This window comes from Alligator mississippiensis, chromosome 9, assembly GCF_030867095.1.
Source record: "Alligator mississippiensis isolate rAllMis1 chromosome 9, rAllMis1, whole genome shotgun sequence".
Lineage (NCBI taxonomy): Eukaryota > Metazoa > Chordata > Crocodylia > Alligatoridae > Alligator > Alligator mississippiensis.
This window is the reverse complement of record NC_081832.1, coordinates 1,295,721-1,306,896: the sequence shown is the minus strand read 5'-3', so window position 1 is coordinate 1,306,896 and position 11,176 is coordinate 1,295,721. Positions and strand designations below refer to the sequence as shown.

Here is an 11,176-nt window from a genome sequence, read left to right as displayed (position 1 = left end):
GACGGCTGGCCCGGGACGGGCACGTGGCTGAGCACGTCCAGAGCGACTGCTGCTCGGACGTCTGAACGGGGAGGGGGCATCGCCATCGCTTCCACTTCGTAAGCAAGGCACCTGGGCCGGAGGGAAGCGAAGCGGTCTCCCAAGGTCCCACAAAAAGTCAGCGGCAGGGATCAGAGCGGAGCCCGGCGGCCCAGCCGGCTCCAGCCCTCCTCCCCAGGCCTTGTGAGCAACCCTGGGCTGAGTTATGGCTCCGCACGGCAGTCCGGGCCACGGGACCCCCGTGTAATTAGGAACAGAAGATAAGCCTCCGAGGCCAAGCTGCCGCGTATCTGCCGCGTATCAGCTGGCCCCGTCGGGGATGGCTGCATTCCTTCCAGATGGGCTCGGCGATAGCCTGCTTTATCCCCATGCTTAACGGACCGCAGAGGTGTGGTGCAACGCGCTGGGCCTCCCTTCTGGTGGGTGCTTTCCCCGTCCCGGAGCGGGCCGGCTGCTGTCTGTTCCTCTCCTGGCTCGGGAAAGCGCCGAGATAAGCAGCAGCCCGCGCTCCCGAGCCCTTGCATGGATTCCCACCCCATCTTTTTTTAATGTCCCTGCCAGCCAGCAGACTTCAGCAGATGTCATTTGCATCAATTAGCGAGGCAGGCGGTGATGGCCTCCTGCCGCCCCATCCAGCGCTGGGGCCTGGCATGCTCGCCGCGCGCCCTCTGCACTTCGGAGGAATTTGCTCCCCGGGTGCAGCGCACTCTTCCCTCTGGCCCGCGGGCCCCCTCCAGCCCTAACCCTAACCCTAGCCCCTGCCTGCGTCCGGGCGGCAGCGTGACTGCTATTTTTCCGCTCCACGCGTCCAAGAGCGTGTCAAGCAGAGCAGACGCGCAGCGTCAGCTGCCGGGGCGCCAGGAGCGAGCGTGCGGGGCGTGTGGGGTACAGAGGTGGGAAGGCTTCACCGAGTGGAGGGGCAGTGCCTAGCAAGGGCTCCGGGCAGGAGGAGAGGATGCAGAGCGGGGTGTGGAGGGCGGTGAAGGAGCGCACGGGACAGCAGAGAACAGAAGGCAGCTTGCTTTCGTGCCCAGGCTTGGGGAGCCAGCTCGGCCCCTCCGTGTCCTCGGGCCAGGCTGGTTTCACACGCCCTGTTTCAATCTCGCGTGGGATGCGCAGGCCTCTCCTGCTATCGGGTGGGAAGGATGCACGACGCCTTTCCCGTGTACAGCTCGTCTGGGGTCACGAGCACTTTGCAGCCCCTGGCTTGGCCGGCACGGATGCATTATTATCCGTGTCATTATCATCAACCCTGTTTTACAGATCAGGAACCTGAGGCCTGGATTAAGGGCCAGGTTCCCAAAGGCCCTTGTCCGCGGGAGCAGCTGGATGCCAATCGTGGGGCAGGGAGGAGGGAGGTTGGCCAGGAGCTCTGCTCTGGACTATCCCCTCGCATGCGACTCGCTCAAGGTCGCACAGCAAACCCCTGGCAGAGCTTTCTTCCCCTCCTGCCTGGGACTGCTGGAAGCGGGGCCTGCGTCTGCCTGGCAAACTCCCAGCAGGGCAGAGTTGCTCCCTTATCCCTGCCTGGAGGGTCCCCGTGTGCACGGGACTGACCCCGCTAGCTGCACCCTCCCTGCTCCATCTATTGCTAGAGGTTGCAAAGGCAAGGAGTGAATCTCACCAACACCTGAAGCGACAGACTGTCTCGGGGAAGTGCAGCCCCCCCTCTGCAGCTCAGGGTGACAAGAAACCGGATCCTAAATCCGTCTGAGCCCAGGACCCAGCTAGCGCCCAGCTCTCCAAAAGGCAGCCGGCTGCAGGGGGTCGACGCACCTCCGCTGGCTGCAATTTGCTCCCGTGCAGGCGGCTCTACCTGCTTGGCTTGTGCATCGCCTCTTGCTGCTTTTTCCTGGGCGCGGGGGAAAATGCAGCCGTGAAGGACATGGGACAGCCCTAGGTATCTGGGAAAGGCTAAATCCTGGATGCTGAGCCACGTGGCCTTGGCCTGAACTGGACCTGAAGGGCTCAGAGGCCCGGGGTGCTTGGCTCGGGGGAAGGCAGGTGCTGCAGGCACCGACGCTGCACCAGCCGCGGCCCCAGGAGGGCGTTGAGCGGGGCAGTGCCCGCAGGCCCCGTGCCCTTGCAGCCATGAGAGCGCAGCATAACCGTCCGCCTCGGCGCGGTGAAAACCCCCGCGGTAGGCGGGGGCAGGCAGGCGGGCGAGCGAGGGCGGCAGCCGCCTCTGAAGGAAACGGGTTGAGAAAGCCGTGGGGGCCCCCAAACCGCCGGAGCCGTACGGTTAGCTCTCGCCCCCAGCTGGAAGAGGCCCCGGTTTCCCCCTGAGCCTGGTGTCCTGGGGAGATTAGCTCTCGGCTCAGTGGGCTTGAGTGGCAGCCGGAAAAGCCAGCCCTGCACCGCACACAACAGGAGGCCGGCTGAGTCAGCCTTTGTACCTGTCAGGAAATCATTCATAAACCTGACACACGGGCCTGGACGCAGCGTCTGCCCCCACCCCCTGCCCCAGGCTGCTGCATTGAGCCGTGGGGAGAGCGCTCTTTCTATAGCCGCCCCTTCCCCGCTCGCAGCATCCAGCGCCGGCACGTGACTTGCCCCCTAACGCTTGGAGCAAAGGTATCGAGGAATAAAACATCCTTGGCTTCGAATGCTCGGGGAGCGGGGCGAGGGGGCTGCTCGCGTCTCCCCTGCGGCAGGGCTGGGAGCTGGGGGGAGATCTGCCATGCCGTGTGCTAGGGCCGGCGTTGCCTCCCAGCTTCTTGCAGTCGTGCGTGCCGGAGGCCTGGTCTGGTCCCCGGGCTGGAGAGCTGCAGCTCCATTTGTAATGCGCTGCAGCTACGGCTCCTCTGTGCTCTGCCCTCAAACACCCCACGTCTGTGCAGAGGGGTTTTCTCCAACCCGCGGGGGTTTCAAAGTGGCACTGACCACTTCTGTCACCTGTGGTCAAACGCACGGGGGGAAGGAGACGCGACCAAGATGCCGGCAGCCTCCGCCGGCGCACAAAGGCTGCGCCGTTAGGGGAGCACCGCAGGTGTAGCGGTCCCGTGAGGGTCGGCCAGCCTCCGTGCCCATCAGCCTGGAGAAACTCAAACTTAGCGGTGGGGAGAGGGAAGAGGTCAGTGCCTGGATGCTGGCTTGCTATTGAGAGCGGCATCTTGTAGGATGTCATTCTAGTCCGCCTTTTAATGCGCCTGGATGTGGTCCAGCACAGCATCCTGGCAACAGCAGGGCTGGCAGAAATCATAGGCCAGGCAGCTGGGAACATAAGGCAGAAATGCCCCACGTCGTCGCAGAACTGCGTTTGCCTCCGTCTCCACGATGGGCTTGGGAGGGGAAACCTGCGGGCGCGCGTCCGGGGGGGAGCGAGCTCCTACCGACCGCGGGGCAAGAGCTGCCTGAGCAGGGGAGGCGGAGGAGCTGATGCTATGAATTCAGCAAGCTGTGTGCATGCCTGGTCCCTAAAGGAGGAGCGATGTTTTGCTGGAAGGATTTTACTTCAAAGGCGTCTTTTGTTTTTGCTTGCCGTGAGGTGACCGAACGCAAAGCCCTTGAACTGCAGTGATGCAGAGGAGAGAAAAATGCCAGTGCTGACCCTGGGACAAACGGAGGCCTTTCAAGGCCCTTCCCCACGTTACCTTCCAGACGCATGATGTGGCTCTTGGTCATTGGGCCTAGCTGTAAAAGGGCAAAGCGGAAAACTCCACTTTCCCAGCCTGAAAAACATCCTGCGAGACCAGCCCAGCACAGAGGGCAACTGTGGGAAGTTGTCTTGTTTCTTTAGGGTCTAGCTGCGTGTGGCTGACCGGTGTGGGAAGCTTGAATTTGGAAGGGAAGCTGTCTACACAAGAAGGATGGCGAGCTTGGTTTTCACTGATACTTGTCATTAAGAACTGGCTGCATTTTGCAGGACAGTAAACGATTTTGCATATTGGCTTGAATTAGCAAAGATCTTATCCCTACATATCCTCGCACGTTTGCTCCTCCTGGTGTGTGTGCTTTTGACTGGAGAACGGAGCAGAGACCTCTTCCCCGCACCCTGTGTTGGAACAAGAGTACCTTGTACGAAGGAGTGCGGGTTGTAGCCATGCTGGTCTAAGGACCCAGGCAGACAAGATTACTGGTATATTGTTGTACCATGGCGAACACCACCCCAGCAGCCTCTCCCTCTGCCTGAAGAAGGGCGCTTGTGCCTGAAAGCTTGCAGAAAACTATTTTTCCAACTATATAGTTGGTCTAGTAGAAGAGATCACATTTACCCAAAGAACCTTGTCTGCCTCTTGCAATAAGGAGGTTGGTTGTAGCTGTGTTGGTCTAAGGACATAGGCAGATACGGTTCTTTGGGTAAACGTGGTATCTTTTTGACCTGAGAGTTGAGTCCTCTGGTTGCACGTCCAGAGCTCACCTTCCTAGCGCAGAAGCCAAATGTGATGGAGCTTGATGGGAAACATGTCTATCAGGGAGAAGTTAGACGCTTCTACCCTCATTTCGTATCAGCCTCAGACTCGGGAGCTCTTTTCGTTAGGACGCTGTCTTCACAAAAACAGGAGGATGCACCTGACTGGCTGCAAGACCTAAGGGGACTTCTCATACTTCTCTGTAACGAGGCAGGAGTGGGAGGGACGGGATGGTGCTAAGTGCTGAATTTGGTCAGGCTTTCCTCCTTCTACTCCGGCCAGTCTGAAAACAATCGCTTCACGTGACTGATACACACCACGCAGGACGTTAATGCGACTCTTTATTTACTTCCTAGCTTGCACGCTACCTCTATAAGCTGACTTCCATTTACTTCTGACAATACTCTCTCAGTGGCTAGGACAGAAGAGCAGCGCGGGTCTGCTTGGCTGTCGGCTACGAGGAGTACCCGTAAAGGTCTCGGACTCGGAAGGACAGAACTAGAACGGGTTTAAGGGCCGGTCCCGACTGAGGGCAGAAGGACTTGAGAGCTTTGCTTACAAAACTGCGCAGTCTCCATCTAGCAAGAGGTTACGGAGCAGCAGCGAGATGAGACGTGCTGGCCCACAGGGCGAAAGTGCCGGGCCGTGCTATTAATTCGGTCCCATCTGGTTTCAACTGAAACACTCCAGACTGGTTTTGACTCGTTCCATCTCATGCAGAAAACTGTAGAACTGGGGCAGCGTCAGCTCTGAGGAAGGAAAAGAGGAATTGTGAAGCTTCAGCTTGCAAGTCCCACAGCAAAAGTGTGGTGCAGTCACACCTGGGCGGGGAACAACTGGAGAAGCTGCCTCTTAACACCCTTGTCTGCAATATTGCACCCCTGTAGTAGGAACTGCAGGTTGGATTTGCATAAGGTGAAGAGACACATTGGGACTGTTCTTCCCCCTCCTGTTCCTGCACTCTGCTACTCCGACTGCTGCACACGACTCCGGTTTTTCAGAGCTGGAGAGTGCATGTTATTTTCCTTATGTAGACATAAAGACTGCCAAAGAGCCAGAGCTCCTAAATAATTCTCTACCGGGACCGGCAGGGTCGAAGAGCTGCGAGCTGGCACGCCTGCAGTGACCCCTGCTGGGAAGCTGCGTCGGCTTCCACAGCTCGTTGTGACTCAATACATACACGTGACCACCTCCTTCAGGACCTGGCAGCTGAACTGCCTTTCAAAGGCCTGGCAAAATGCACCCATTTCGAATGACCCTCAAAAACGTTGAGCAACTCACCGACATACACAGGCTCTGTGTGGTTTCCTTTTTTAACCACCAGTTTCAGCTGGGAAGAAAAATCGGAGATGTTTTTTAATTAAAGCAGCCAGTACATGCCACCTTCATACAAACCAAGTCGTCCAGAGTCCATTTGTGACAGCGCAGACTGGTGTAGAGATGCCATGTTTCCTTACTATTCTTCCATAAAAAGCTACTATGAGTGTCGATCCCAATTCGCCGAGATAAGGCAAGTCTTTACTGTACGAGACAAATCCAACTTTACACATGGGACACTGGACTGACCAGTGTTGGATCGCTCCTTTCCCTGCCAGGGGCTGCACTTCTGACACCCACTGAGCATTCAGCAAAAGCAACCTAGCAATGCATTCGTGTGATTTGAAGGATGTACTCAAGAAACTGGGCACGGAGGTAAAGCTCCTGAAACCACACTCAGAGGGCATGTTTCCAGGGGGTCCCAGTGCCCTCCACTCCCTCCAGTCAGCTCTCCACCCCCATGTTCAGGTCTGAAGAGTGTGCCCAGTGGTGAAATGCAACACGTGCTACTTTCACGCTCGTGCCTGGAGTCTTACCTGCAAGAAGATACTTCCCACTTTTTCCAGTTCGCTGCTCCCTGCAGTCACTGTGAGATGAAAAAAGAGAGTTTGAACATGTTGAGCTTGGGCAGGCTAATTTAGCTGAGAGAGATTATTTCAAGAGCACTACAGCTGAGAACCGCCGGGGTTGCAATTCTGGCACCCCACGTCCCACTCGTGTAGGGATCCATTACCTCCAAACTTCCACTCCATGTCTATAAGCTGGTTGATCATCAGGGTCTGCCCAACAGCCAGGCTGGTCAGGGTGGGGGAATTCAGCTTCCACTGCAAAAGCAAAAACCAAACCATAAATGATGGATGCGGAAAGACGTCTCCTCACCCTGGACCCTGCAGTGCCAGCCCAAATCGGAAACTAGGCAGAGCCACAGCAACAGCACAAAGCACAGGTCTGTATCCAGGGACAGCTTGAATGCTGAAGACTGAAAATAGAGGGGGAATGACTGAGTCCTACTGGCCGGACACTTGAAGATGAGACTTGGGTGTTTTTGAAGACTTTGGCAGGGGTCCAGTTTAACAGATTGGAGCAAGAAGGCCTGTATGCCTGGGCAACGGTGTTTGGTGCAAGCAAAGGCAGGAGCAGAGCTGCGGTAGTCCTTCAACCTGCGGTGCAAATACACGACGAAGTAGGGCATATGCCCAAGTGAAAGCACTCCTTGGACAAAGCATTCATGACGTCTCAGGTTAAGAAGGCTGAGCTGGATAGAAAGAGGTAGCCCAACTCCTTGGTACCACTAATTACCAAGCCATAAGTTCAAACGCTTTTCCCCCCAGTAAGGTTTTTAAGAACAAAAGGAATTCTGCTAATACCTGCTCTGCAAAGTAACTGGCTTTCTCTTCGCTGAGCCCTGTGGAGAAACCACACGAGAGTTAACCACATCAGAGCGAATGAAATATTTAATATTTTGGTAAATTTTGAGCGACCTACCCAGAGCAATGAAGTCCGCCTTGACTTGTTCAGACGACAGGTTCCTCTTCAGGGCACCTAGAACAAACGTTGCAGGAGGAGGAAATCACTTGAACTGAAACACGGCATTGCTATGCGGAGTCAAACAGATACCGGGATGCAGATTCTGGCACGGGGACCTCTTTTCTGTGCGATTCGCTGCACAGCGCTATTCCCCGGAGCAAGACACGCCAGTGTTCCTCTGCACTAGCTTTGTAGATGCCAATGCTTTAAAAGGCAGGAGGGTGCGAGGGCACAAGAGAGACGAGGCTGCCGTGTTGGTCTCCATGGTAATTGCAGCAGCAGCTCTGTTTTGAAGTTACTGCGATTTCTCCCCTATAGAAGCTTTGCTTGTTAAAGGAAAACTGCTAAAGCCAGCAGGCTACTAATTTGACCTACCTGCTGTGTTTTGGATTGCAGGCATGAGCGTGTGCACATAACATGCCCCCGCCGCGCCTGCCTGCTTTGTTCTTGGGGACCAGGGAGCACGGCGCAGTTTTACAAGGCTCCTGTTCTCCAAAGCCAAGACCAAGAGTCCTGGAAAAATCGGAAACGCCGTTGTCACCCCTGCCTGGCTTTGTAGACCGCTGCACTGAGCGCTCATCGGGACACACGGTGGTAGGTAATGTCCAGGGCATCCTAGCCCCGACACAAGGAGTGAAAGCTAAGACACAAGATCGCTAAATGTGCATGCTAGACAGGAGGAGCTTCCTGCCCGGTTGAGATTCCAGACTGTAAATACCTTGGAGTCAAAGGAGGAAGGAAACCTTTCATTACTTTCCTGGGACAGGGAGAAATGGCCTGAAGCTACAGAAAGAAAGTTCAGGGCAAACACTGGAAGAAACTTTCCAGTTAGACCCAACTATGTGGGAGCTTCAGAGAGAGCCGAGACAGGAAGGTACCAGCCAGAGCACTGGGTGGCAGGAGGGACTCCCAATGGATGTGGGCAAGGCCTGGCCACAACGCCTGCGTGCAGGCCGAGGTGCTGGCGGCAGGAATGCCGTACGGAGCAAGCTAGTAAAATGCAGGCAGTCAGACCGGTGGCTGCAGTGGGCTTTTCCGGTCCCTGAGCTGCTCGCACAGTAAACCAAAACTTCCCTTCCAAAGGCGGCTGCACAGACAGGCTTTGAAGTATTCCCATGTCCTGCGTGCTCTAACAGGGCTTGAATTGCCTCTGTCTGGGGGAGCACATCTTCCTGCTGCAAAGGGCAATGCCGACTCATCAGGATGGAAGCTCCTACGGGGACCTGCTCTCAACACCGCTGCATTCATTTAACCAACGGCGCAAATCACAAATGCAAGTTAAACTGGTGCAGCCAGTTTTAAACTGGTCCGCGGGTTCCCATCCGGGGGTTGCGTGGGCTTCACCCCATCACTTTTTTACCAAAGCTACCTAAAGCAGCAAGATTCGTGCATGCAAGATCTAAGATGCTACGGGCCCCTCACTCTGCAAAGCCTGACTTAGGTATTGTGGTAATGTAAATCCCTTTTTCGTTCTGAATTGCGAAGCGTTTGCGTAGTAACGGGGGCTCCGACCCTGTGGCTGAATGGTTAGGGCTCCAGGGGGCTCGGGACGGTTGCAGACGCATTGGTGCAGGTTTCAAGTTCAGGCCAGGAGTCAACACTCCCGCCCGCGCGGTCCTGCCCAGAGTACTCACCGTTCGGCACCAAGAGGAGACTTTTGACGATATTTTTCAAAGGCCCCAGGCTGATTTTGTTCGTGGCAGCAAATTCCGAGAGCTGAGTCAGAAACCTTTCCACCTGGAAAAGGAGGAGAGCAGAGACGCAGCCTCATCTCTGGGCTCTTTTCTCCAGCCGGCTGGAGGCAAACTCTTCGCCTGCGCCTGCCCCTGCCCCGGGGGCCTTACCTCCTTGGGCTCCGTCAAGAAGCGGAAGAGCACTTCGGTCAGCGCCGAGAATTGCTGCAAAGCAATGGGACAGCGTGACTGCGTCGGGACAAACCGACGTCCCTCTCCCCATACCCGCTGCCCACCTGCCTTTCCCCCCGGCGGCGCAGCTCCGCGGACACAGACTGGCTCGGCCATACGCCACTTCCCCGCAGGGCGAGAGCCTTCGGTCAGGTTTGGGCCCCGACTATTTGTTACTTATTTTTTTGTAATATATTTAATGCTTCAGGCCAGATCAGCCAAATCATATTGAGTGAGCAGAGCTGAATCGTTCCAAAAACCAGATGGATTGAACAGGCAGAACTCAATACAACCCGTGAGCATCCTCCATCCCACACCCATCACCTGGGACTTCAGATACTCCCAAACCCATTGGCAGGCATCCTACGGGCAGGCCCAAGCCTGGAGGTCTTAGGGTTCAGGTGCCCCCCGATACTACTAGCAAGCATCCTCCAGCCCAGTCTGGGACTTCGGATGCTGCCTTCACTTGACTGTAACCCACCAAGTTTGGGCCCTGCGGCTTTCAGGGGGTTCTGCATTCAGGGACATGCTCCTGGCTGGCAGCGCCCGGGGCTGCGTGCGTCCCTGGTGCTAGGATTAGCTGCCGTCCCACTTTGGGTACCAGGGTACCTGCTCCAATTGCAGGCCGATGGCCGTGGGGGTCCGTTATCCCCCAGACCCCTGGGCGCACTGCACCGTAGGGGCAGCAGCAGGGAGCGGCGGAGGGCCCGCTTTTCCCTGCAAAACGTTACTCTCTGAACCGCGGCGGCGAAGAGCTGCAGGCAGCGGGTGCGAGGCTGCCCACCCAGGCTGCTCCGTCCCGGTCTCTGCCAAGCCGCGGGGCAGGGCGCGGCGGGCAGTGCCAGGGGAGCCCGCTGAGAGCGATTCGCAGGGATCCTGGGGTGTCCCGAATTACAAAAAAAAATCCCTAATTTTCAGATTTAAAAAAAAGTAACCCCAAATCCACAATTTCCCGCGACCCAAACAAAAGGCCACCAATACAGAGAGGACAGACAGTCTTTTGGTTGGAGCCGATCTCTTATCAGAGCAACTTGGGGGTGGGTTGGTGTCTCCAGCAAACTTCCGGATGCCGCGCGCGGTCGGCGGGGCTCGTGCCAGCGCGGGGGCGACGGCCCGGGCACCCCGGGCTCGGTGCCCTCTGCCAGTGCCCGGCCCGCGTAGCGGCCTCTCAGGGTCAGCCCCGGGCAAGGGGGCTTGGGGCAACTTTTTTTAACCCGGAAATGGGGTTTGTTTGGGTTTTTTGCCCGGAAAAAGCAGGTTATTCGTGCTGCCGGGAGCTGCTCGGAGCCCGGGGGTGCCCGGGCAGAGCCCCCACCTACCCTGCTTCCCCGGGAGAGGCCGGGCCGGGCCGGGCCGGGCCGGGCCGAGCTCCGCGCCCGGGCGTGCAAGGCGCGCTGCACCACTGCCCCCCTGCCCCCGCGCGTGCACCGAGGTGTGCACCCCATGCAGGGATGCATCCTATCCTTCCCCCCCCCTCCTCCCGTGCAATACCGGATGCATCCCCCCCGTGCAGGGATGCATGCCCCCCCGTGCATGCCGGATGCGGCCGCACCTGGGCGCTGAGCTGGTCGAGGTTGTGCATGTCTCCGCTCACCGCCTCCGGCACCGGCTCCTGGGTGAAGTGCAGCGGCCCCATGCCCGTGTCGGTGTCGGTGTCGGTGTCGGGCCCGCGCCGGCTCCGCCCGCCCCTTCCCGGCCCCGGCCCCGGCCCCGGCTCCGCCCCGGGCTCCCGGCCCTCCTCCGCCCGGGCCCCGGCCCGGCTCGGCTCGGCTCGCTGCAGGCGGCGGCTGGCGGGGCTGCCCCGCTCCGGAGGGGCTCTGCCCCGGCGCAGTTTGCTGGGCGCTCAGGGGCGAGGAAAGCTCGGCTCCTCTCCTGGCCCGAGCACCACGAAGCCGCAGGGAGCAATGCTGGGGCCGGGGCAAGCTTGTTTCTTGCTTGCCCCTTTGGGGAGTGACCCCCACCCAAACCAGCCAGGACTGCAGCGACAGGCCCTCGGCGTGGGGGCATGCGCTTTCTCTGGGCGCGCTCCCCTCGCCA

General features: G+C 58.1%; 1 protein-coding gene across 1 annotated transcript; it reads right to left on the bottom strand.

The window, feature by feature from the left end:
* Positions 1-4,719: 4,719 nt before the first annotated feature.
* Positions 4,720-10,819, bottom strand: COMMD7 (COMM domain containing 7). The gene is made up of 9 exons (XM_059713125.1): positions 10,692-10,819; positions 9,080-9,133; positions 8,870-8,972; positions 7,194-7,250; positions 7,076-7,113; positions 6,442-6,532; positions 6,245-6,294; positions 5,673-5,721; positions 4,720-5,140 (listed from the first exon to the last, which is right to left on the bottom strand). The coding sequence occupies exons 1-9, from the start codon at positions 10,773-10,775 to the stop codon at positions 5,064-5,066; spliced, it is 603 nt and encodes a 200-aa protein (XP_059569108.1). The 5' UTR covers positions 10,776-10,819; the 3' UTR covers positions 4,720-5,063.
* Between the last annotated feature and the right edge of the window lie 357 nt (positions 10,820-11,176).